The sequence below is a fragment of the Lissotriton vulgaris genome, chromosome 2_1 (assembly GCF_964263255.1).
Source record: "Lissotriton vulgaris chromosome 2_1, aLisVul1.2, whole genome shotgun sequence".
Lineage (NCBI taxonomy): Eukaryota > Metazoa > Chordata > Amphibia > Caudata > Salamandridae > Lissotriton > Lissotriton vulgaris.
Window position 1 is genome coordinate 844,335,202 of NC_141687.1, and position 27,791 is coordinate 844,362,992.

The following is a 27,791-nucleotide window of genomic DNA, read 5'->3' on the forward strand; positions in this document are numbered from 1 at the left end:
GGGGGTGATTGTCAGTGGTTAGATTTATTGACTTATTGCAAGCTTTCCTCCCATCACCTTTTGTGTGTTTGATGTAATGCCCTAAGTGGCCATGGGATGTGCTCAGACATGGGTCCCTTGTTCACTGTGCCACTGGAACCAAGCTATTCCTGGATGAAAAGCCCCAATTGGGGCTTTATGGGCTTCCTCATTAGCATGTTTCAACACCCCATCAGGGATAACAAGCGGTATATAAATACAAACCTTTTTTTCCTCCTCTATCGTTCTGCTATCATTCCAAATCCAAATAACTGACTAACCTATCCACCACTTAAAATGTACTTGCATGTTTCACTATACTAATTCAACACTATGAGTCCCGGAGTAGCGTGCTACCCGCCAAAAAAGTGCTTTGACGCCTCGTCAGGGGTAGTAAGCGCTATATAAATGCAATTACAATACAATAGTATACTTTTTGCAAGGATTCATCCCCATCACCTTTAGTGTGTTTGAAGTAAAGTCTAGTGGCCTGCTCTGAACAAAAACCTTGGTAAGGAATGCGTAGCTGAAGCGCTGCATCTGGTATTTGATAAACGGGTAGTAATGCTGCTTTAATTTGATTGTAGGTCTTGTAGAGGACAGTGTGTACTGTGGGATTTCGTACACCTGACGGATAAAAACCAAGAGGGGTGCAATATCGCAGTGGAGAGAAAAGGACTTGAAGAACCAGCAGAACTGATCTGTGCCTTTCTGACGCAGTATGGATTGAGATTGCTCAGTTACAACGTGTTCCATAGCCTTGGATCCAGTAGTTCCAGTGGATCCAAGATCTGCCACCACAGCTTTCCGTTGAAATCCAGGGAGTAATTAAGCCCTAAGTAATTCGTGTGGTGGTGAACAGGGGTGAAAACCCATTTTGTCTGGTTATATGAAAAGCGTTTGGGAATCCTTAGAGCTCACTAGAGTGAAAGTGGCAGTAAAACCTAGACTTATGTCACGAAATCCCTGTGCAGGATTGTAAATCCAGAAACTGTTTCCGTTTCTCAGAAGTAACTAAACTGGTCAGAGTTCTGAAATTCAAAGAGAAAATCGAGGAAGGCCGCAACAGCAGAAGCAACTTTGCTAGCCACTGAACATAAAACATGCCGGAGGGTTAAAAAACACACCGGCCAGTAATGAAGAAGTACGCGGTAAGTGACCATGAGTTAGAGTAAGAGGCAGGCCAACCTTGTGAGCGGACAAAACCACGAACTTTATGTAGGGGCAGGGCTTTAAGTGGGCCGGGTCTCAAGGGGTCTGAGCACCGGCAGTTTTTTTCTGGGGGCCTCGAAACGGGTCTCTATCGGGCTCTGTTTTGAGCCCTGACACAGGCGGTCCGTTTTTTTCCCCAGACTGCAGTGACAGCTGTTTGCTGTCACTTCAGTCCGGAAAAAGTGCCAAGGCTCAAAACAAAGCCCGATAGAGGCCCGTTTCGAGACCGCACCAGGCACATGGATGTGCGCTGCTCACACTGCTCACTTCTCAGTAGTAGAGAAGTTACAGCATGACGTCATGCCAGGGGAGCGTTGTGGGGGAAGGGAAATCCTTTAAGAGTCATTTTCTTTCTGGATTTCCCTTCTCTTTCTGAAACTCAGGAGCAGCAACATTGTGGTAGGGTCACCAGGGATTTATTTGGAAGCTTTGCCAATATTATATAGAAGTCATAGTTGCAGCTTATTTATCTTCTGCAAGTAATAACCATTGACAAAGCCAATATCCCTTACTTAATGTAGGTATGATGTTACTTGTATCAAATATCTGCATGCAATGACGGAAACAGCAAAATACAAGTCAGGCGGCACACTATGCTAAGCACAGATTTTTTGCGTAAGTGATTTAAAGCCACGCCCCTAATTACACTGACCACGCCCCTTTGAGAGACCCCCCAGTTTTTTCATCCCACTTAAAGCCCTGTGTAGGGATACCCCACTCGCTCATCCATTGCACCAAGTAGGAAGCGGCAAATAGGAACCACTCGAGGTCGTTTGCAGTGCAGATCTCACTGTCAAAAACTCCTGAGTGATTAAAAAAAAAAAAGGATTCAAAATTGAACGACAGAAAAAGCTGCACAATATCTGTCAGCATGTCCAGTTTAGTATTGCGTTGCACAGGTCCTATAGCGCTTACTCCACCTTTGGTGTGGCGCTGAAGTGTAGCACCCTGCTTTGTGTAGGGGGTTTGGTTGGAAGCATAGTGTCTTAGTTTTGATCCCGTGTCGGGCGCGAGGACCTCAGTGTGATGGGTGATAGGCTCCCGGTTTCTTTTCAGTCAGCTGGCAGGGTTGAGCTGCTCTGCAGGTCCCTTTGCGCTATATCTGAGACTCATAGTCCACTTAGCCGGTGGCGGAGCAATAGCGATGTTTGACACTTACCGACCTCGAGGGGTCGCCGCACTATATCGGCACTTTAAGGCACTCGGCGGCTGCAATGAATGCCGTGTCCATCCACGCGCTGGCAATGCGAGGGAAGCCTTATTGTGTCCCACAGACCGTCCTTCGCAGTGACAGCCGCGCGCCTCCGCCTCCCAGGCCGGGGTTTGCCGAGAGCTCCCTGTGATGTCTGATTGCACGGCGCTCAGACACTCCTCCCCACCTCGCCTCCATTCCGCCAGCCACTCCGGGCTTTGCTTGGCTCTCCTGCCCCCTCCCCTCTTCCGTGCTGGGGGACTCTCCGCTCCGATCACTGATTGCTCGGGGAGAGGTGGATCCAGCTGCCCGGAGCTCGGCTCTCCCGATCCGCAGCAGCCCTGGAGAGCAGCCCGCTGCCCCGAGCCTGGCAGTGGGGACCGAGCCCCCCGGAGCCCCGCAGCCTGAAGGTACCTCCAGATGCGGAGAGCAGCGCCCGGCTGCCTCCCACGATGGACCCCCGGGACACTGCACGCCGGAGCACCCAAGGCCACACCAACTGAGGCCCCCGGCCCCTCTTCTGTGCAGGAGCTCCTGGGTGTCGGCAGACCTACAGGGACCCAGCGCAAGCGGGGTGCAGGAGAGCGCCCCCTGCAAAGACCGCCCGCGCTCTGCTATCCTACCCCGACCAGCTAAGAGCAGCGGGGGCTGCTTCCCTTCGCCGCCGCTCTTTGCTCCGGTTAAAAGGCTGTCTGTCTGTCTGCTTGCCTCTTGGACATTGTCGCATCCATCGCCTTTAGATGAATCTCCAAACGTCACTGGATGGAAGAGGCTTGCCTGGAATCGAGGCCCTCTGCATGTGAGAGTCAGAACATCTGTCGGTGTCCAGTTGATGGAAGAGGCTCGGGATCTCGGGGGTCCTCGGTATGTCCAGGGGCCCTTTTCAGAGGCAAACATGGGGGTCTCCGGGGCCTCTGTGAGGAGATGTGGATTATGAAAGGTTAGCTTCCATCAAAGTACTTCTGAGCCACTGTCCCCGTTCCCCCAAAGGAAGGCTATCTTGGTGCTCCCACCTACCTGCTGGAGAATGCACCTTCTGGACAGCGAATCCTACCCCGACAGGATGATGGAGAGGGGGACCCCCCAGAGAAAGACCGTCTACCGCATCTCTGTGACCATGGTTAAGAAGGAGGTACTGGGAGATGCCCCCAGGCCGGGCCTCTCTGGCAGCCATGTGTACCCTACTGACGTCCGTACTGCTCTCCTCGAAGAGCAGGGCGACGACGAAGGCCTCGATATCTTTCCTACTCAGACTGGCTTCAGGAACTTTAGGACGCGCAGCACTGGTCAGCTGGAACTTGGCCGGCTCAAGGTCTCCAGGAAAACGCACCACTTCCCCCTGGATCTTTCCTTCCGGTTCAAGGAGCAGGGTGTCTGTCAGAAGCTAGAAGACCAGTCCAAGTGGAGGGAGAGCTGCCCTGCTGCCCCCAGTATCAACCGGCCAGTGAGCATGGTGGCCTCGGTCAGTGTGGGCCTAGACACCAGGAGAAACGAAGAGAGTTTTTGGGGCAATGAGGACGATGCCAGCAGGACCGAGGGCACGGAGAGCAAAACTGCTATTGGGAGTGTGGTTTCAGGTGACAGTGGTTGCATTTCAGTGGATAAGACACACGGCGTTGCAAAAACACAAGCGATACCAGGAACCTGTGGAGACGGGCCTCATGCATTCCATGAAGGTCTAGCAGGACTGGCCTCTGAGCCTCTTAAAGAAGAGGACTCTTCATCCCATGATGACTACCTAGATTCTTCTCAGGAAGCCCTCTCCGGGCCCACAGATTACAGTTTCAGGAAGAGGTCCACCTCTGCTCACATATGCCGGGAGTTTGGTAGGAGTGAAGACCTTAGGTTGGCCTCTGACTCCACGTCTGGCTCAAGATCACCTGTGGGGGCTGCAGAAGACTGGAAGAGCCATATTGGCCCCAGCCCCTGGCAAGCTGAGAAGGCACACCCCAGCCTTATCCGGAGAAGCTTCAGCTTTAGGCACTGGAATGGAGAATTGAACCGGATCCGGGCACTGATGAGAGAGAAGCAGCACAGCAGCTCCAGCTGCTTGAGCCGAGCAGGAGGCGGCCCAGGGGAGTTGAGGAGTCCTGGAAGTGACCCACCTCCTTGTGCTGCTGATATGGGAAGCACTGAGAAGCGGAACACCTTGGATGTGGGTGAAGTTTTGAACAAGGCGGACTCCCTGTCTGACCTGGAACGTTGGGAGAGGAGCAAAAGTAAGAACAGAACTTTGGACAACAGCGACCTTCACAAACTTTCAGAGAACTTGGAGAAGGGCAGAGAGGGGTACTTCCGTGGAGGATCTGCCCGCTCAAATACTCAGGAACACAAACTCCTAAGGTTTTTTAGTGGAATATTTACCCGTAAGGATGGTACATCTTTTGCCGGGCCAGGATGCAGGTCTCCACGAAGCAGCTTCTCCAGATCAAAGGGATATATTGGCAGCCTAAAGAGAGGTGGCGTGGAGTCCAGCACAGAGAGCATCGATGGAATACCCCTCAAAGGTTCCTCACTTTACTTGTTTGGCCGAGGGAGTGGGTGGGCTGTGAGAACTAGGGTCGAGCTCAGCCGCTCACTGTTTACACTAGCCTTGCATTGCTGTACAGTTTCATATGTTTATTAGAATATCATTTTAACCCTTTCGATGCTGATGACGAGCTCAGCTCGTCATGATGCACAGTTGAGCTGTGCTGATGACGAGCTGAGCTCGTCATGAATCATGTAAAATATTGAGTTCCAGCACAGGACGGGAAAACTGCTAGCAGCCAAGGTGTTAATGTAGGCCCAATAGATACTGTTTTTTTTGTATGTTTAATGGAAATCCATGATATTCTGTTTGTTCCAGTAAGATTAGGTTTCCTCCAATCCTGCAAAAGTTTAGGCAACAAGACGGTCCTGTTCTGTCTGGACCCTTGGTCATTACAGTGTTAAATTCCAGGCTTCAGGGCTTAGGTTCTTGCTGGGGAATATGAACAATGCGCATGAGGCAACAATTGTGCCTCTTACCGCCCTTAGTCACCACTACACAATATTGTTTATGCCTTAGCAACCTCTGTATACCACATCTTACCCAAGGCTATGGTCATTCATCCCTCACCTCCAATAGCACCTTCCTCGCCACTAGCTGTTCACCATGTGTCTCTGTTCTGTGCCACCACGCACCTCTGACCTAGTCTCACCACGCATCGGTTGTGCCCGTTCACTGTCCCCACTCATCTCTTCGCCTACTACTCTTATTTCTTCCAACCCAGATAAGAGGGTAGTTATGCCATAATTATAGTTGTAACCATAATTAGTAGCTTACCCAGTCCAAAAAAGTAAGAAAACGAAAACTTAATGATTCTGTAAATTTCCAAAATGTTTCTTTTAGTCCTTTTCGCAGAAACGCCTGGTCTGCTTCGCATAGGCTCGCCCCCATCCATTTGAACTCTTAGTTCCTTACGTCGGTAGCAGCCCTTTCACTTCGATCTGCATCTCGCAGAGCTGAGTGGTGTAAAGCAGAGCAGTTCTCTTTAAAGGCTGCTTGGGAGTGCTCTTGGGACTCTGTATTAACACCATCTGGGAAATCTACTTTGACTCAAGTGCTGCAGTAAGGTTTGGGCTGGGGGTGAGTGTACCGTGACGTTTTGGGTGCACATGGGTGTCAGGCAAGGGTGCGTTCCTCGCACCTTTGCTATTCTCCCTCTATATCCATCATTTGGAGAGGGAGCTAGTACTAAGGATTGGGACTTGCCCCAGATTTGAAAGGCCCTAATACAAGCTCTATTGTATGCTGACATCATGGGCCGCACACCTTTGCGCTGCAGCGTCTCTTGAATGCCTTTGCATCCTTCATAGAGGGGCTTGATGTGAGGAGTAATACCACCTAGTCTTTTGTACTGTCCTCTGGATACAGGAAGTATATGTATCCCGTTTTCAAGTTCCATTCCATTCTACCCCTGTCGAAAATGTGGCTAATTTTAATTACCTTGGGTTAAGTTTTAATTGTAGAGGATCCTGGCAAATAGAAACATCCAACTAGCGAGTATTAATGCGGTCTTTTCCTTCGCCTCTAAATTAGGCAAAACTGTCGCTTGGCTATATGTTCGCCATTTAGCGTGGAAAGTGTGTTGGTCTGGCAACCTACGGAGCAGGGGTCTGGGGCACACAGGTGGAATTGCCCCAACAGGCATCCAAAAACAAATTTGCGCTTCTTACTGGCCCACCCACCGCCTCTTTTTTCAGCTACAGGGAGCTAGGGCTCTTACACCTTTAAGGTATTTTAAGGTCACAACCAATGCTGCAATAGGAAAGGGTCTGGACTAACTAGCCCCTCCCCTTAAACCGAATGTTAATCTGGGATTGTCTGTCCTTGTCACTTGGCCTTTAAATTTCCTGGCTGAGTGGGGCATTATAGATATGGATAGACATGATTTGTTTGAAGACCCATTATGCTCCTTACCTGCGATCCCCAAAAATGCACCTAGGGATACATGCTTTACATGCTAGGAGGATGAGAGTTGGGCAAAGGTGTTTGTACGTTCTTCTGTCGCCTGTTATATGCTGCAAAAACCACTCTGGAACATACAACCATGTATGACGCACTGCACTATCAGCACTTTATTACGCTCAGGTTCCGTCTTACTTTATTTCATAGATTGGTTACTTTTCCCCAGTGCAATGACTGGTCGTGAGAACTTCTGCCTTGCCCATGTAATCAGAAGTCCGCACTTTACATGCAATCCTTTTTGTGCTTTTTATTCCTATTCCAGGTCTTCAGTTTCAAAACCTTTATTAAGTAGTCCTTGCATCGTTGCACAGAGGCGTCTTTACTTCCCACCTTTTCTGAGTTCTAAGGAGATTGTTTCTACTGCTCTTACTTTTTTTGAAGCTGGTCCTTAAGGCAAGGACATTGCATGGATAGACTCCTACATAGTGATGGGCCTTCTGCGTGTCTTGGCTTTTAGATGCATTTCAGCCACAGTATTCTTGTAGCCCAGACATTGGTATGTTATTGCTGTAATGTACTTTATTAATTATAATTTTAGTATAATTATGGAATTCGTTTTACTTTTGGATCTCAATTCATTTGCGAGATGTAACATGCTACACAAGACCACTCTTGCTTTGTAGTTCTTTCTTTTGCTCAGAAGCCATTGTAGGATTTTACATTTGATGTTGTGATGTTGTGATTAGCATTGTACGTGGTGATGACGCTTTACGCGCACTCCGGTTTTTCCTTTTAAGGATTTCCTATGAATTTGTATGGTTCTATTGTGTTTTGTTGTGGTTTTTTTTAAACTTTTGTGGTCCATATTAATGTGGCCGAATAAAGTTGATTTCATTTGACTTAGTTGTAGCCATAATTGGTAGTATATTCCCTGCACCCCTTAAAAAAATAAGGAAATGGAAACTTACTTATTCTGTGCATTTCCCAAATGTTTCTTTAAGTCCTCTTCCAAGAAGCGTCCGGTCTCCTTCGCATAACCCCTTTGACCTCTCTTAGTTCTGTGTATGTAGCAGCCCCTTGACTTCGATCTGCATCTCGCAGGGCTGAGGGGCACAGAGCAGCTCTCTTTAGGGAGTGCTCTTGGGACCCTGCATTGATTCTGTTTTTTATTTAAACCTTTGTACAGATGAGCTGCTCTCCTTTGCTTACAGATGCTAGCGTTCTACTGTAGGGTTGGGGTGCTGTGAAAGCAGACGGTTTGCTGCTGTAGTGCTGCACGGCCTTGGTTAACCTGGCAGCACATTGTTATTGAGATGGGTGTTGAGCGGCTTACTGCAGCGGTGTAGGCTGTGCAGGTGTTGTGTTCCTGGGTGCCCTGCTGCTGAACTTGCACCTCGGGCGCCCCTGGCGCTGTGAAGGTGGCAGGGTCAGTGCTGTGGCTGGGCGCAGTGCTTTTGTTGGGCTGACAGCAACAAAGCACGCCTTCATGCCCTAAGGTGGCCGCGGTTCGTGGAAGACCCCATTGTTTACTCGTGATTTGTTGTAATCGATGTTTATAGCACCTGAGCCTTGAAGCGTCCAATTTAGGGTTCAATTATGGACGACACCACTGAGAGCCCAGAGTACAGACACAAATTAGAAAACCATGCATCAAGTGCGAGCCATTTGTAATTACCCCTTTACTTTGTGAGAAAAGATAGTAATGCTCGGTCTCTGACCAGGGTGAATCAAGTGGAAAACGAGGGCACTTTTTTGCTGATAGTCTCGAGAGAATGTCCAGAGTGGCCTTGGCATACTGCTCATCCTTTTTCTGGAATCTTATTTATTCAGAAAAAATGCATAAGGAAGAGTACACCCATTCCAGCTAAATGTAAAAACGCTACACATCCATAACGCCTCTTCAGGGGTAGGAAGCGCTATATAAATAAATCATTTTACTAATTGCCATTACAAATGAACTGCATATAATACATATTTGACAATATTACATATCTGTCTGGTCTTAGATGTAACTCCAAAAACGTATGAGTAACATTGTTTATATCCAAAGGGGGTTTAACATTTGTAAAGGCGTGTAAGAAAAACAAGGGAAATGAGACTGTCGAGGAGCTGTGTAATGCTTGTCTTATACCCTAGATTAATCTTAATGCCTGTAGCAGTTTCCTCTGAATGGATTAATCATACAGCTTTAGATAGGCCCTCCAGATGTCTATGAACAGTCCTCCTCTGTGATCATGTAGCATCCTTCTGGGTGCTGAGCAGTGATGTGGTGGTAGCGGCCTAATTTTACCCGTACATCCCAGCAGGCCTGGTGCAGGCCGCGGTGGACGACCGGTCTGTTGGGTGTTCTTGGACACAGAGGATGTGTTCCATCTTGTGGAGTACATTCACACTGCAGAATCCCTCAGCCCTCCAGAATTCTCACACGATGATGCATGGTGGAGGGGGTTAGTCCTCCTCTCTCTAGTTTCTTGGTGGCTGTTCGTTTTTTTGTAGCACTCTAGTGGTGAAATGTCTCATCTCTCCTATTTCATCGCAGATGTCTTGTTCCTCCACTTTAGGGCCCGGTCCCCCCAGCATGCTCCCCTGCCCCGCCCGCCAAGTCAGAGGATACATCCCACAATCAAAATCATACATCGGAGAGAAAGCTGGTGTAAAACGGCCATGTTTAATTGTCAACATTCATAAACATGACTAAATACATATTAAAATTGATAAAATAAATAATAAAGTTTTAATATTAACATTAAACGTTTTCTATTATACTAGTTACTTTTCCCCCAGCACTAAGGGGCCCTCTGGCTCGCATCTCCAAGTCGGAGCACCCCATGCAAGGTGCAACCCACCTGCGTCCTTGAGTGATGGGCCCCTGCCCTCTGGTCCTTGTCCGTGGCCCACCCCTCGACCACCAGGCTGCCCACGATCCCAGGAGGCTCGTAACTTGGCGCCCTTTCCTCCCCAGCCGGTGGTCTCGTTCTCCCTGCGGAGAGCTTACCGTTTCTCCCCTCAGTGCTGACATAGGGAGTACCCAAGGAGGACTCCAGTTCACTCTGTAAATCCATGTCAATGTTCTAAGGCCTCCCTGCGCTCAACACGCCCCCCTCTAACTACTGATCTAAGGGACGGGTGGGTGGGAGTTGGTAACGTGAGGGGGCGCAGTCCAGGGTCTGTCCCTCCGATGCAGGCGAGGAAAGAGACTGGGACCACATCTCCCAGCCTAAATAGGCCCAACTCTCCGCCCTCTCCCGCACCGGACGTGCGTCATCAGTGACCCGGAAGTGATTCCCGGCCGGTCGCCCATAGGGCTAGCCCGGCCGCCTACTCTACCAAGGGCATGGAGAGAAGCCGGGAGGTCGGGCCCTAATGGGGCGCTCCTCGAGCTTCGCGCTTTGCAATGTCGAAGATCGCCTCTCTTTACTTAAGAGGAGATTCACTCTACTGACGAGGGGAATACCCCATTGTTTCCACAAAATGTGTACATTCGAGGATGCCTCTTGTCTTCGTAACAAGGAAGTCAAATCTCTTCTGTGGGGCATTTTCATGGGTGATGCCGCGTTTCTCCACGTGCATTGGGAGTGCCCCGCTCTTCACTCACCAGAGGATAGCCGATTGCTCCTGTGGAGTACTCACACACTAGGAATGTCGCTACAGGGTTTGCATTTCATTTCATTTTAATAAATACCTCAATGATGCAGAAAAAATAGTTTCCCCCCATGAAATTATCGGTTTTAATGTCCTCGGGGAGAATATTAGAATGAAAGATCAATCACAAACTATTCCCTGTACATATTAAAAATTCCCTTCTTGGACCTTTTTCCAGGGAATTTGAAGTAAACTCGATGATGTTTTCTTTTTGGAGAGGGGTATTTCTTAAAAAGGCAGGAAGTTTCATTGTGGCAGGTGCTACGTCAAGTTGCAGCATGTCCCTGATCTGTGCTATGATGTGATGTGAACAGGAGTCTACCACGTGTCAGTGTTTTAACTGGCTTCTTGCCTAAATAATGAAAAACTGCCAGTAAGCATGAAGCTGCTTTACTTTGGAACAGGCTTGAAAGATGTGAAGCAAAGTGAGGACTTTCCTAGGCGATATCCACTTCTGCGTCGCCAGATGTATAGCTTGAACTCTCTGCCGAGAGTCCTTGCTATTGTGTGTGTGAGTCGGGCGGGATTCTTCGCTTTTCTGTGATATGACTGATTGCAGGGAATGTCACACTCTCCACTGTTTGCAGTGATTGGGTGTGCCCACGTACTTTGACAGAGCCCTGCATTGATACAGTCTTTTACACCATGGATCCCTTTCTGCCACTTTAGGTGAAGGTGGCTGTTCTACCTTGCTGAACCAGTCCTTTTTGCACCGTGTGACACGTTTGATACAGTCTGTGTTACAAAATGTTTCAGATTTGCAGAACTTGCTGTTTATAAATTAAAAGCAAACTGGTGAACACTTGTGGTGTAGGCACCGTCACTATACTAGTGCACTGGGATCCTTGGATCATTGTGTCTCACCCCTTGCTGTGTTGCAGGACTAATGACTATCCTGGTATAGGATAACTCCCTCAAGCTCAAATGTCCAATTTACATGAGCCACAGCAGAGCACGAGTCGGGGGTACCCGCGGGTACATGGCGTCCACCCACTATTTTCACAGGGTGGACGCCGTCCCCCCTGCCAATAAGTTGAGCCCCACAGAGAAATGATGAACTTGTCCCAGTGTCATTTTCAGACACGTCTGCTTTTCATTCTCAGAAGCAACGTGCAGGCATTTTTTTTTTTACACCTTCAGCTGTGCCAAAAGTCAAGGCAGAAGTTAAGGGGCCATCAGGCCTCCTTTTGATCGATTATCGGACGGGAGGCGGCCGGAACCTCTCACTTAAATGCAAATGCACAGGAGAGGAAACAAAAGCACACAGCTTATCTCTTAACAGATACTTGAGAGATCCATGTTTTTTAAAACTATTTTCAGTCCCTGTATAGAAGTTCACGCACTGTAAGAATGTCAGATGGGATGGTCTGTCCCAGAATTTACACAAATAACAATATAAACAGCGTTATTTTATTTATTTTATAGCGCTACTCCTCCTAATGCAGAGTCTTCCAGTGAGGTCACTTCCTGTGATACCATGTGAGATGTCACATATCGTGACGTCATGTACTGTGTTGGCACACGTCATAATGTCACTTGCATACTGCCTGCAACTTGGTCAATTTCCCCCCTTCTTCTTTTTTTAGGTCTTGTGCCCTGAGCCACAGTGGTATTGAACTCAAAATGAAATCACTCGTTTGATGTACTCGCGGTCCTCCCCTCACCTGTGTTGAGTGTATAAGTAGAGCAGGGAGGTGTAAAGCAAATATGTTACTCACATTGTTGGACTTCTCTCTTAGACACCAAAATATATCGTTTAAGTGTGTGCTGTACAAAGTCAGTAGATACAGACCAACGCTTTGATTGTAAACCAATATTTGCTTCATATATATATAATGATTGGGGGCTCTCTGTTATATGACTAGTTTGTCATTGTTCTCTGATTCCACGTTGCCCTTTGAACAAACTTTAAAAATTGGTTGTTGCTGTTGGTTTCAGTTTCTCCCCAGATTGTGTGCCTTGCGCAGCGCAAGTTGCAATGTTACAAGTGACATTTTGTGTTCTCAATGCTGGATGAATTTGGTTACTAGGCCTGCAGTGGTTTAACTGGGATCCATACTTTTCTTGACACTCCTGTGGTAGCTGTGTGTGGGTGACCTTTCAGGGTTAACTTATGGGAAAGGGTTGGAAACTTAGTATTATTATTGCGTATCGAGAGAGAGAGAGGACCAGAAAGCTAGTTCTTAGCATACATGTCTGCTACCAACAATCCCATAACGGCACAGAGTACACAGGTCCGAACTGGATGGATGCTCCCCCATATATGCATTGAGTAGATATGTGGGTCAGCTAGTGGTCAGGCATGGTGTGAAACTTGTGCCTCGTGATAAAAGATGGCCTAGCTGAAGAACAAAGCGAAAATAAAGCAAAAAAGTGAAAAAATGGTGCTAGAGCCCGGTGTTACAGAATTGCAGAGTACATGAGAACTGGATTCCAGTCCATAAGATGGTCATTGGAAGGGGGTATGACTCCGTACACAATACGATTCTTGTTTGCCATTGGAAACTGAACATTTTGAGAATCAGATTCTACTTCCCACCAGCAGGCGTGAGGATGCCCACAATTTGGCAGTATGATTAATCCAGGACATGCGAGTATCTGCTTCGTGTCATTGCAGAAAATGCGGTAGCAGTTTGGACACTTTTTGTCTCCTGAAAAGGTTCATTTCATATATTGATGACATGTCACAAAGTCAGAGGACTGCTTGCCAGAGAGGTGCAGGAAATTGTAACTGTTGTCACGGAAACAAGGATTCTGCTATCGTTTTACATTTCTTATTGGCCTTTGCAATTCATTTTCATCCTTTCTATGTTTTTATAGGAGCCCTTTATTACATATTACGTTTCATGCTAAATGTCCTTATCTACAAAGACTCGGGTTTTGAGGAGTAGAAATATAAGTGAGCATTTCTGTTGAATTCTAATGAATCTTAATATAGTTGCTGCACTTTGGTGATACTGTACTCCATGGTGTTGTGGTGTTGGCAGGAAGAGCAGATATAGAATGGCCTGCTACTCTTGTATTGGACAGGTGTGAGCTCCTGATGGATGTTAAAGTCCCTGGTTTACAGGGTGGAGATGGGTTCCTGATGGTTCGTTGTATATGGTAAATCTGCGGCAAGTGGTAACCCTAGAAAGTTCGAGGTGGCCGAGGGGTATGTGAGAAACCCCTAGTATAAATCAATGTTGTTCCCTTGCACTAGGTTTCACTGCAAGTGTCTTGCACACGTTATCTCTATTATAGCAAACCAACGGGACTAATCAGTCAGTCCTAAATCAATCGTGAAAGTACCTGCCAGTGCCTGGCCAGAGGACCACACTTGAGCTGTTGAACACAACTGTGCCTGTTTCTTATTTTGCAGGTTTTCTTGTTTAACTTTACACCATGTGGTGTCCAGAGATCAAGAAGTTGTGAATTTATCCAAATAGTTTGATACACCCCTTTTTTGTAATTGGAGGATGTCTGTTGACCCTCCATCTACACACACCCGAGTTAAAATCTTCATTAAGACCTTGTTGGGTCGCCTATAATGCACTAAAAAGCATATAACCAATCAACCTCGTCTCTGCTGGATGCCCACTTCAAATACTGTAACGTTCCAATTATTAGTAGGCTTGTTGACATCACCCTTTTCCACTGTACTGTTGCTAGGACTGCTGTCTTTGTTTTGATGTCTGGCTTTGCTGGGGACCCACCTCTTTCCTGCCAGCATAAATATGCCCAGGTGAGAGACCATGAACATGCTAACTTCTCTCAGTGACCAGATCCTTGGAAATTGAAACAAAGCTTCAGTCATGTTGATGCTGGACCAGTGTCTTCCTGATAGCGAGTGCTCCTTAACAAAAGGAGGCCTCCAGCCTCAGTTCGAGACCTGCCTGCTAACCCTGTACAGATAATAGAACTGCTGGAATACAGGTTTTGACAGGGCACTCTGGAGGGCTGATTTTTTACTATCAATAGCTACATGTGCTTGAGAGCAGCCTGAGCAGTTACCCTGCCTGGTCAGAATACTCTTTCTGCACAGAGTTTTGGTTTTCACTTGTTCTGAGAGTCTCTCTTCAGCACTAGAAGCTTATTTGGGGTTCCTTCCCACCTGCTCTGTGGCTGGGCTGGTGCTTAGTTAGAGCCCCTAGACCTCACGAGTGTGCATGGCTCCGGAGCAGGAGGGTGCTTTCTAGGAATGTCCATCATCCTCTCTGGGCATCGGAGACCAACAGTCAGCCATCGCACTATGGAGTGAGCTTGCCCATCCTGAGGTGGGTGATACTAGAAGTTTGACTGCGAAATCAAGCCCTCCTCCCTCCCTAAGTAGATTTGGAAAATCACACTGTATCTGTACTATCCCTGGGTTGCACCGCGGTGTCTAGTACCCAACCACAATTTTCCGGAAATTAGAAGCCACAGGAAGTAGTTCAGGCACAGCCCCATCAGCACCCACAAACTACAGATCTTGGGCCAGTTACTTCAAGAGTTCCCATTTGTATTTATTTGCTCTAGCTCCCATTATGCAAAAACATTATCAGCCTATGCTTTATGTGAACCCACTGGCTGCTGTCCTTTGTCTGATGCACAAGGGTGAATAGGGTGTTTTAGATCCGACACCTGATTTGTGTGATCAGGAACTCTCCAGCAGCTTGAGTACTGGTATTTCCTCTCTATTGAGCTTCAGCACTAAATGGCTTCCACTTGGTTTTCTTTTTCTCAAGAGTATGTGAATCCATGGTTACTCACGTAACAAAGTACCTTCCAGTGCATGGGACTGATTGAGAGATGTAAGATTCTTCTGAACCAGTGCAATTACTGCACTACATGGAGTGGTATTGGTCAAATCTTTGGTGTTATGTCTTCTGAATTTTTTTGCACTATCACTTCGGTATTTGTGACACCTCTCTGTCACATGCATGGGTCCTTTCGAATTATCCATTTGGGTGTATCTGTCGATCCACTCTCATATCTACTGCTTCACAAGACATGGAGATGTGCTGATCCAGTACTCTCACAAACTTTACCAGTAGGAAGGCATTCATATGACAAGGAAAGTTTCTCAGTTCCTATGAAGACCTGTCCATTAAGACATTAGCCCTCCTGTCAGAGATTGAGGACATTTGTTCATGGGTGCAGACCTTATTTCCACTACCAAACCTTCACTTCTTGAAGCAGCTCGCCCACAAGCAGGTGCTGCGGTTGTGGGAAAAGTCTAACTCATTCCAATTTCTCAGCAGTCCTCCCCAAATACCTCTATGGGAAACCCTGCGGCTCTGTCTCTATTGGTACTGGTGGGTTTCCTGAAGTGCTAATCTTAGTCTTCTGAGATGGGAAACATGGCCAAATACCCTGAACTACAGCGTGAAATCATACCAAAACATTACCCTGTTCAAACAAGCTAAAGCCATTGCCATGATAGCTATTCTAGGTCGGTCTCAGTCAAGATTGAATTGGTTTTACTCTTTCTTGTCTGCTTGTGTTTAGGACTGGAAAACGCTTTCACTGATTCACGGCAAATCAGGGTTAGAACAAAAAACGGTTGTGGTCAGGGACTTCATTTACATCACTGATAGAATTATAAGAACCGTTTTTTTTCCGTGTACTATCAAGTGTGACTGAAGTCCTCAGACTTTTAAGAAGGGCGCTTAGCGTAAAGCTACTGCCTTGATTTACAGTGGTAGGAATTCATTTGATGACTTGGTGGTTGTGGTGTTGGAGTAATCCAAGACAAACGCAGTCAACTTCAAAGAACTGAATTGTATTCACCGGTTACTGGACAGATCGTATGCTTCCTTACAGCGAGGCAAGACTTTCAAGTAATGATGGTGCCAGTTCCTCTCACTGAACCAGAGACTGATGACTCGATCATGAAAATATGCATGTAGCCGGTCTACCTAGTACACTATATTACAAGTCTGAACCCCTGCCCAAATCTGTGTCATCCTCTTCAACATCTGGAGAGGTACTAGTTCAGCTTGCATATAACTAGTATTCAATGAGGCCCAACTCCTCTCCCCAAACCAGAAAATATTTATTTTATTCATGGATTTTGTAAAGCGCACGGCTACCCCCAACGGGGGTGTCCCGGCGCTAAAAAACTGTCAGCAGGAGAGGAGGAAGTAATCTAAACAGATGAAAATAGCCAAGTCTTGAGGCGTCTGCGGAATAGCACTTCAGAAGGAGCAAATCTAAGATCAATTGGTAGACTGTTCCAATATTTGGCTGCAAGGACAGCGAAAGCTCTACCCCCCATTCTTGTGCGACGGAATCTTGGCACAACCATGAGGCGCAGATTGTTGGAACGGAGATCCCTGACCGAGTAGGACAATCTCAGTCTTTTTCTTAAATAACCTGGGCCAGTTCCATTCAAAGCTCGAAAGGCGAGGATGAGCGTTTTGAACTTGATGCGATTGGCGATAGGCAGCCAATGAAGCTCTTTACGAAACGCTGAAATAGGATGTCTGTAAGGAATGTTGCCAATCAGTCTTGCGGCGGCGTTCTGCACCACCTGGAGACGTTCAATTTGGTATAGAGGGGCCCCCGCATATAAACTGTTAGCATAATCCAGGTGGGCGGTAATTAAGGCCTGGGTGACAGTTCTGCGTGCCTCCATTGGCAAGAATGGAAAGATCTTCCTCATCATTTTTAATTTACCATAGCAAATCGACGTGACCTTATTGATTTGAGGGCTGCAGGATAGTGTATCATCAAATATAAACCCCAGGTTACGGGCAGAGTGAACCGGGGTAGGGGGAGGGTTAAGTATCGTTGGCCACCAAAGTGAGGGTGGAATGGCCATTTTTTGATTGAAAAACAACACCTCCGTCTTATCGGTATTCAATCGCAAATGGTTAGAGGACATCCAAGAACAGATTTCGCCAAGACAGTGGCGGAAACTGGAGAGGCTGGAGTCAGAGTGATCGCTGAAAGAGAATATGAGCTGAGTATCATCAGCATAAGAGATCACTCTGACTCCGCATGCCTCTACTACCTTGGCCAAAGGGGCTAGGTAAACATTGAAGAACAAGGGGCTCAACGCTGAGCCCTGTGGAACTCCGCGCGCCAGAGGTTTGCATTCTGATTCAAAAGGTCTAAGAAGAACCCTCTGTGATCGTCCTTGGAGGAAGGAACGCAGCCACGCTAAGGCAACGCCGCTCACTCCAATCTGCACCATACGGTCAAGAAGGATTTTATGTGACACCGTATCGAAAGCGGCGGACAGGTCGAGGAGGACCAACATGGCCTCCTCGCCCTTGTCCACACACTCTCGCACAGTCTCTGATACTTCTAACAGTGCGGTCTCAGTGCTGAAACCAGTACGGAAACCGGACTGGGAATCATGCAAAAGAGAATTGGTCTCTAGATATTCTGCTAGTTGAAGTTGGACTGCCTTTTCCAAAACCTTCGCGGGTTTCGGAAGGAGAGAAATAGGCCGATAATTACTAAACTGAGTAGGGTCGGCATCGGATTTCTTTAAGATGGGCACAAGCAGAGCTTCCTTCCAGGCTGAGGGGAATTGGCCTAACTGTAGAGAGGCGTTCCAGATGGAAGTAAGTGGCTCTAACAGTAAGGTAGATAACTCACTCATAATTTTTGAGGGAACCGGGTCCAAAGGGGAACCAGATTTGCACAGTAATAATAGTTTACGTGCAAGATCAGGGGTGAGATCCTTAAAGGCGACTAATGTAGGAGCAGTGTCCTGGTTAATTAAAACCGGGGAAATGGGAAGGTCAAGGGCTCCAGCAGGAGGGAAGGAAGATGCGATTTTGTCAATTTTTTCTTGAAAGAAGTCTGATAGTCCATTACAAAGAGACTGACTAGCAAGATTATTAGGTGTCATAGCAGGGGGTTTAACAAAATCCTTGACAATTTTAAATAATGTTTTTACTGAATTGTCTGCGTCTTTAATTTGGGAGGCAAAAAACTCTTTCATGGCCAATTTTTTTAATTTAGTGAATTTCCTAAGGGCCATTCTGTAAATAGATTTAGCCTCGGAGTCATACGTAAGTCTCCATTTACGTTCGAGTTTTTTACAATGGCTTTTTTCTTTACGAAGGGCATCAGAAAACCAAGGAGCAGATGGGCGAGATCTTGCAGATGACATAGATGTACAAGGGGCAATTTCATCGATCGCTGCCGATAAGGTCGTGTTAAACTTAGTAACACAGTCATCAATGTTACCTAAGTAAGACTCCAGAGAGCAGCTAAATAATGGCTCTAGGGTAGGGCAGGTGACCTTATGCCATTTTCTAGCGTAGCCTGAACCTAGTTCCACCGGGATAGGTGCCTGAGGGATAGGGATATCAAACGCAAGCAAAAAGTGATCGGACCAAGTGAGGGGGAGGGAAGGATGCATAATTGTCCCTGAAAGGTTGGAGAAAAGAAGATCTAGTGTGTGGCCCGCTACATGCGTCGGGCCATGGATGAGTTGCGTCAGACTCAGGCTCTGGAGAGAGTCGAGAAAGCGTGTGGCTTGGGTACAGGTGGGGTCATCGACGTGGAGGTTAAAATCACCCAAAACTATAAAGTGTGGGTGCTTAAGGGATAGGTCCGTGATGACGTGCACCAGTTGTGATAGGGCAGAGGGAGAGGCTTTAGGGGGGTTGTAGACTAGGATGCCGGTAAGGTAGACTGCGGCAGAATCAGCAACAGAGAAATAAATGGCTTCAATCAGACCAATATTAGAAATTTTCTTGATAGTCATGTTCAGGTGGGTTTTAAACAGGATGGCCAAGCCACCTCCTGTCTTTCCCTGCCGGTTAGCGCCTAAAAAGCGATAGCCTGGGGGGGTGGCCAAGAAGATATCAGGATTTGAGGTATCTTTAGTCCATGATTCCGTAAGGAATAGTATATCCCAACTATAAGTAGTAAGGGTCGACCAAATTTCATTGGCATGACGGGGGAGGGAACGACAGTTGATCAATGCAAGTTTTAAAGGACAAGATGACAAGGCGGAGGGTAGGGGACGGGTGCGTTCGCGCCATGGGGGGATAGATAGGAGGCAATGGGAGCATTTGAAAGAATGGCCATCTAAATCAGTAGGGGAACAGCGATCAGCTATAGAGCAGGAGCCCGCACCTACTTGTAGCAGCTGTTCTCTGGTCCAGCTGACGCGGGTCTCCTTCCCGCCCTGGGCAAGGGGACTGGCCCTAGGCCCGAGACAGGCGCGGACGGGCGCAGACGGGCTTGCCTTAGGCGCGCCTTCGGCGCGCCCGCTGCGCCCGTCCGCTGCGCGGACGGGATGCGTAGTTGCTTATACACATGACAGGAGGGTGGGAGTGGTCGAGAAGCTGTACCGCTACCCTCCCTACCTGCCTTCCCAAGATGGCGGCGTCAATTCCGCGTCTACCGGCGTCAGCGCCCTGAACTCTGCTGCGCCGGCAGAACCAGGCCTGTGACACAAACCACGGAGGAGAAGCAGATCTCTCCTACAACGAGCGATGTTACAGGAAATTTAAAATAGCGCCTGGTAAAATATATACATTTCTTAAAAGCAAGTCCTGAAATAGGGTAAATACACACCAACAACTTATAGAGATAAGAAGAGAAGGGCGCCCCCGGCTTCCGCCTCAGGGGAAAGTTACTAATCAGTTTTTGCTATACAAATAAAGGGACTATTGGTCCTGTTGCATTTGTGTGGATGGGGCAAGCTGTGCTTTCCCTATAAGTAGTATCTTCATGTTTTCCGCACCTTCTTTGGTGACTGAATAAGGAAAATGCAGCTGTTGTAAACCACCAAGATGGCCTAGGAAGTCATCAATGATTTTGGTCAAATGATGGTGAAAGGAAAGCCTTCAACCACTAACGGGGCATGCATACCAAGTGACAAATGTGTCGGAGGGTAGGTTAGGAGTTGAGACGTCTAAAAGCTACGGGCTGAGAGGTGGGCTTAGTATCTAAAGAAGGTCACAAAAGTGCCCCTGCAGGCAAATGCCCCTACATTGATGCAGATTTATGACTTTAAAAAATTCACAAAAATTCACAGAAGTAGACCTGGAAACTGTACTGTTAGTAAACATTAGTGAATTCCATTTTCACAAGATCAAGATTATATGTAATCTGCTGAGTGGTTGCATATTTAGTTTCCTTACTTCTACTTTTTTTCAACCTGGAAAACGTTTTAGTCCTGCCTGAAAGGAGTATTCCATCCTTTTCCAAGTGGGAAGAAATTGGAGAGGATATGGTGAATACCCTTTAAACATGTAAGCTTGTGGGTGTGCACTTACTCTCAGGGCATTGACTAACTGTGGGACTTCTGCTTCCTGCTTATTTCTATACCCTGAATTAGGTTTGCAGAAAAAGTGGCAAAATCGTAACCTTTTTTAGAATCCAAGCCCTGATCTTGATTGCTCACATATTCAGGGAGGCTATTTATCAGACCTCTGATAGAATAGAACTCCATGGTAATTTTGTCACCTCATTGATAGCAACAAAAGGGGCAAGTGCCTTCTCTTTTAGTGAGAGATAGGATTTCTTATGCATCGTTTCCCTTAGACAAGTTGATATGTTATAAAATTCCACACTCCTGGTGACACTGACTTTTTTTTATTTTTTTATTCCTCATCCTCACGTGGCCAGGGCAGATCCAGACTCAGTGAGTGGTGCCTTGTGTGTGATATTCCAGGATACAAAGCGTAGCTGTACAAGGTACTTTGGCAGTGCAAGATACTCACTGAACTTGACCTGAGTGTTTAATCGACCCACTCATAACAAACACCTAAAGAGGGCCCTATAAGAACAGGTCAAGCTTATATCAAGGGAACAAGACATCAATGATCTCAGAAATATCCCTATATCAGAAAGCTGCCTTGGGCAGGCAAGCTCTAAAGAGCATCCTGTGGACTAGGCTCTTAACACTGAATATATGGCAATATAAGTCCAACTGGAAGAGCACTCCGGTAATGGGTAGTGCAGGCTGTGCCAATATCCCTCGGAATCGGCGGCGCACAGTGCATGATGTTGCCCAGCATTGCTCCTTTAGAGGTGAATTTATCTAAGGGCAATTTTCATGCATAATGGTACAAGGAACATTGAAAGAGGCAATTGCATCTATACATCCAATGTCCCACTGGAACTAGCACGGATTGGCAAGTTTTTTGCTCCAGCCAGTAGGGGTTAGCAAAACGGGGGCATCTTCTTTAATGCCGTTAGCACGAAATGAAGAGTGACATTGTTTTGAAATGGCTTGATAACTTGTATCTTTGTCTTTTAGTCGGTTGGCCCTAGTCAGGCTCCGTTTGCAGCACTTGATAAGTCTTGACATTTTGCAGTCGGTATGTTATGCGTGCCTTTGTTGACCCAGAGGGCGGGCATTTGGCTCTGAAAGAAATGCTGAATTATAACCGCACCCGATGTTAGTTCATATGGCTCACCAATATTGCATTCTGCACCTTGAAAGTAATGCTTGTTTGCAATCATTCTTGCACTAGCAAGTGACACTTTAGTGAAGGGTCCGAAAACTTGGCCCCTTGCACTCTGTAAGAAATGCTTGATCACAATCGTCGGAGCGGCATGTGATATCTTTGTGAGTGGGCACATGGCACTCCGACAACTCGGCACTTAGAAAGAAATGCTCGTTTACGGTCATTGTTGGATCTGCACGTGTCCTTAGTGAGTTCGCACTTTTGTTAGTCACTCTGCTGATCCTTGTCGGGTTATGTTTTGAGTCGATGGATAAGCCTCGACAGCTTAGCACTCTAAAATGATATCTGAAATGTCTGCCCCTGCTGATTTGTACCATGCCTTAGTTATGCATTGATAATTGTGCCCCTCCGTAGCGCAGGCGCAGTCCTGCGACTCATGCAGCTGGTCTTTGGTGGCACCTTGCACTTTGAATAGTATGCCTGCTTCCTCAATCACAATTGAAATGTTTACTCCCGCTGTGTTTAAACCTCATGCGATGCATTGTTTTATTTCCTCCTCTTTCGTGTTGCTTGCTTTTATTAGCCACCCCAAAGTTCGTGATTTTATGTTGATGTATTTTATTCTGTGCGAGTCTTCTGGTGCTCTGATGGAATTGGAAAGATTTTAAGAAACCATCCAATAAAGTAAACTTTTTTTTTCTTCGATACTTGTTCTGATGTGTCTCCTGGACAGGAGCCTTCGTCCTTCATAGCGGAAAGAATGAACGTTCTTCCTTTTCACCCAGGATGGTTGTTGCTTCCGCCCATAGCTCAGGTTCAAGTACCCAGCGATGGCCGCATGAAATGCTGCTTAACTGATTCACTTGTCAGTGAAGGTGATGGGACGTCGAAGCTCATTCCTAGCTTTTAAGGACCATGTGAAACCCTGGCGAACAGTGCATATGCACTGTATGTGCCGACGGTTTCAGAGCTCAGGTACAAGCGTGTAAGCATCATGTGCACAGCTCCCGCTCACAGTGTGTCATGTATGTGCATGTGTATAGCGCTTTCCTGCCATGTGTGTGGCCCCGAGTAACTAACTCCTCCTTGCCGCTCCCTGTGAGATCTGCATGGGAGGCGCTCCTAACCTCTTCCTTCCTCTTCACTTAGAGTATGTTGGAGGTCACCGGCGATGCTGATGATGAAAGGGGGACTAACCCTGTTTTGGACTTGTCATTCTTCAGTACCGCGCTCCTGTCCCTCTAATCGGCGCTACTGTCAGACCTTGCGCGGCTCTCGGTGCACATGGGTGAGCGCTGCCTTGCGGTGTTGCCTTGTTGACTTTGGATTTACTTGTTTGTTCTCTTTTATTGACACGGTGTCGGCATTTTACAGGACAAACACCAGCTCCCCCAATGGTGTCGTGCAAATAAAACTATTCGATTCTTCGCACGTTTCACCCGTTCGTTGGTTGGTCGGTCCTCCGTTATCATGTCATTGTTATTGTGAACCGCTTCTGTTTGTGTTTACTACGTGCAGTGGGCGTGTCGGTTTCCATCCAAGCCCGTGCTGGCAGCCCGCCCCTCGCAGGGCCTTGCCGGGTGGTGCCTGTGCTCTCAGTCGCGCGCATCTCTGTCGAACAGAGCTGCAGTCGTGTATTTTATGCAGATTCAAGATGGTGTCCTATAACAATGGGGTTTTACTGCCTCTGGGATGAGTCGAATTCCGGGGAACTATGATAAAAATATGGAGCTGTTCCTGCTTTTCCAAGCCCTGGTTATAATGTGTGTAGGTTTGTCTGCTAGCTGCAGCTGCTGCGTTTTTTTTCTCCCCCCCCCCTCCACCCCCTGTTACTGTTTGCCAGCGCTAATTGACTCAATCGTTTCCCCGCCACCTCGTATCCCTTTGCTCCTCTTAAACCTGCCACTCACGCGCCGTGCCCCATCCCATTAATGGCCTCGCATGGGCCTCTGTTATGCTTGTCACCATACATTTTATGTTCTTCCCACTGTTGTGCGCTGATGGGACTCGGGGGAGCCGTTTGTCATCCAAACAGTTGTGTTTTGGTGGATGTTAATTCCCGGGAGTTGGCGTACAGTATCTCTCTAATTCCTTATATAACTCCCCGGCTCCAGATCCCAGCCCCGCTCCTATCTGGGTCACTGGGTCACTGCTCCTCCCGCAGTAATGTCTCCATCCGTGCCTGTGTGCGCGCGTGGAAATCTGTGCGGGCCGCAGCCGACCCAGAGCGCATGCGTGACTTCAGCTCTAGCTCCACCCCTGGCTTAAACCACTGTCCCCAAGCAGTGCACATGCAGGGCACAGCCAGTAAAGGGGCCCGTACAGCTGGATTTGTAAAGCGCAAAAGCAAACGGAGGCACATAGTCAAGCCTGCAATCCGAGTGTGTGACGTTTTACTCACTCTATGGTTCGAGATGGCGTCCTGGGACTGATTGCTGTCGGTTTCTAGTAATGTTATGTTGATTTGTAGAGCGCGTCAAATTACCCCTAAGAGTATCCCGCCCCTGTGAGAAGAGTTTCTTGTAGGGTTCACTGCATGGATTTTAGATGTACCCTTTGAAAACTCTGTAGGCTTGACTAGTGTGTGAATCTGTTTACCTACACCTTTATAAATGCAGCACCAAGGACCCTTTTAATTTTTGGCCGCCATAGTGTGAGTATGATACTCTACCATTTTCGAAGGTCCCCAGTAAATACTTGCCCGGACGAAGCTGTAAAATTGTATAATAGTGAAATATGTTGACAATTGGTATGCAGTTTTCGAGAGAACAGACTCACTTTTTGTATAGAATGGCGACATACCTACACTATAATTTGTGGGGTGGTGTAGACCGCGGTTTTTTTTATGACACTGGAAAGGTTTCTTAGTATAGAGTTATCCAGCGTGCCCCAACTCATTACTATCACTTAGAATAGTGATGAGTTGAAGGAGGGCTCTCGGTATAAGGCAGCAGCACTACCTTTACACTACTGGTGGGGACAACACCAGGGGCAGTACTCTGGGTAACATAGCTTTACTCATTTGATGTAAGTGGGGAATGATTATTTTTGCCATTATTTCCCTCGAACATTAATGAAAACACAAGTGGTCAAATTGGTTTACCTGACCCTAACCCTTCCTAGAGGCGTTCACGCATATTTTCAAGGGATACCCTGTTTTGAAGTTTTTACTCTTTCTTTTAAAAATTGTGTTTTTTTAACACTGCTTTTCTTTACTGTTTGATGTATTTTAGACCTGTGGCATCTTCCTTGTTATTTGTCAGGTAACTCTTGCCTCGGTTGACTGATCTGGGCACTGTTATTGTAGCATATTTTTACACATTTTTGAAGGGCCTTTGAATGCATGGAAGGTTGTGCACTACCCTCCATGTAACATTCCTTTATCCTTCATAGGTGTGTGGAGACTAGTGTAGGCGTCAGCAGGACACTGCTCTAGATGTAACGCGCCTTTATCCTGCAAAAAGGGTGTCGAGATTTGTCAAGACACTAGCAAAGCAGTGCCCTCCCTGAAACGCTGCTTTATCCTGCATTAGTGTGTGGCGAATGTGTCGACGTCAGCAGGACAGAGCTCCGTGCTTATTGTTGTGGTTACCACAAGGCCTGCAATCTAATATTCTTATCCGAGTGTCTGTATGTTTGTTTCCAGCTGATATGTGCAGAATGTCAAAAATCCGGTAGACCCGGAATACAGATAACTGCCCTGGAAACCACAGTCCTGTCCATTTTCAGAGACTGCAATGGAGAGCACTGCGGTGCATGTTGGGTTGGTTCCTTGGGGTGCACTCCCAGACGCGCAGCTGCAGCTTTAACAATTTGGCGTGGTTTCCGTTGACTTTACTACTGAGGTTTTAATTTCTGACTTAATAATCTTAGTTTTGGCACTTGAAGCATTTTGTAAGAGGCCCTTGCCCCCATTGGGGCGGGAAGCACATGTTTGGGTCTCCTCGCTTTTTGGAGACCGACCCTTTCAATGGGCTCTCACATAAGAACACCTCCACACTGCGCCTCCAGTGATCTTTCTATCTGACCAGTGAACAATTCAGTACCTAGACTGTTCGGGAATTTGTGCTCTTTGCTTCTCTCCTCCTAATGCTCTACCACACACACTTTCACCCTCTTACATTGCCTTGTGTTCAGCAGTACGTCTCTAACCTTTCCTGCCTCCTTCAGTGGAAATCTTTAGTTTAATTCACTACCTTGTGTGGGCAGATAAACTCTGATACTTGAGTAAAGGCTCGTTTTCTTTGCCTTGTCACAGATCTGCTTGGTGGCGGGAGATGAGTTTTACAAAGCGCTAAGATTCATACCCTGTTTGTGTGTGAGGGGTGTTTTGACGGCCCTCTTCCCTTAACTTGCATCACCTCTTGCCCTCCAAATCCCTCCTCATATGAAGGTCATGTAGCTTCATGTGATTTGTGTGGATTTTAGTGGATTAACGAAACCAGGAATGTCAATAAAACAATAACAGGGCAAACAAAGTAATCTTTTTTTTGGTTTACTTAAAAGGATTTTAGTTTATTAGCTTTGGCCTATTTGATCTTCTTTGAGTTATCTAAAATCTCCTCTAAATGGTTACACTCCTTCTGAAGTTTGACCTCTGCGAAGCAGAGCACCTTCCCTTCCACCATCTATACAACCTCGCTGATAAAGACATGGAGCCTTATTTAGATCTTGGCTGATGGAATAATCCATCACAAACGTGACGGATATCCCGTCTGCCGTATTATGATCTCCATAGGAGATAATGAGAAGGGATATCCATCCCGTTTGTGACCGAGTATTCGCCACCGTCAAGATCTAAATCAGGCTCATAGTAATGACAAGTGTGACAGTGACGTTGCTGAACTCCACTGTGCCAGTCCCCAAGGCATAGCTACGATGGAAGTGTTGCGATGGCATCCTGATAGAGCTCCAGAGTGCCAATCCCCAAGGCATAGCAATGATGAGTGATGCAACGACGTCCTGGTTGCTGAGCTGCTATGGACGAATCCCCAGTGCATAGTCACGATGAGTGTTACAATGGCATTAGTCAGTTCAATGTGGCACTCCCAAGGCTTAGCAGTGATGCGTGTTACAATGCCATTTCTGATTGCTGATCTCCAATCACCTCCCCCATGACATCAAAGGGGTACCTTCGGTCAAAATATGCCGTAAAACACTATCACTAATGGAAGGAGTAGTGCTGCACTAGATGACCTCGTGAGTGGCACAAGCTTACTTACCTCTTTTTCCCTCTGCTGCCAGGGCTGAATCCCCAACAGAAGATAGGCCCTCCTTTCCTAAGTCCACATCGCAGCGATTGTGAGATACTGCCAATAAAACACAGGGCAAGGAGGGAGCTTCAGCTGACAAAGTTTGAGGCGTAGGCGAACACCAAAGCAGATCACTACTGTGGTTGAGAAATCATGCACGCTCAAAATCAACTGAGACACAACCTCGCACCAGCACCGCTCATCTAGCTCCAAGAGGGAAGATGTATGACCACATTGCTGGTCCACAGTTACCCAGCATAGAATCTGGACTGTGCTATTTTAAACAAGTAGGAGCCCGGCTTGACTGTGAGAGAATGCTCTGATTAAAATGAGTCATTTTAGAGGGAATGTATAGCTCAGTGGGGCAGCTTTCTGCCAATGGTTATAACAGAGGACTATGCAATTGGAAAGCCATAGAAATGGGGACAGTGCTTAATTAAATTCTAGCAAAGTATACAAACCTAAGGTTAATTACACGCAGCAGACTTGAGTTCATCCCATATAGTCAGTCACTGTTTAAAAGATTTCTTCCTAACTGAAGACAAAGACCAGTGTGTCACCAAAGGCTTTAGCAGGTCAAGGATGGACTGCATATACAACACTACAAATATGGTTCCAACCGGTAGCCTCAAAGCAAGGAACAAGCAAGACACCTATGCTCTGCATCATTAATGCATCTGACTAAACATTCCACA

At 47.0% G+C, this 27,791-nt stretch overlaps 1 protein-coding gene across 5 annotated transcripts in view; it reads left to right on the forward strand.

Moving 5' to 3' along the window:
• Nucleotides 1-27,791, forward strand: part of AGAP1 (ArfGAP with GTPase domain, ankyrin repeat and PH domain 1) — a 1,113,642-nt gene that overhangs the window by 342,231 nt on the left and 743,620 nt on the right. For 2 of the 5 annotated variants that reach the window (XM_086956293.1, XM_086956295.1), the window contains exon 1: nt 2,705-4,929. The exons of 2 other annotated variants lie outside the window; for them this stretch is intronic. In XM_086956293.1, coding sequence (XP_086812419.1) covers nt 3,450-4,929 — 1,480 coding nt within the window. In that variant the 5' untranslated portion in view covers nt 2,705-3,449. Of the gene's footprint in view, nt 1-2,669; nt 4,930-27,791 lie in introns of those variants that run through there. One more of the 5 variants, XM_086956294.1, reaches the window with a different exon arrangement.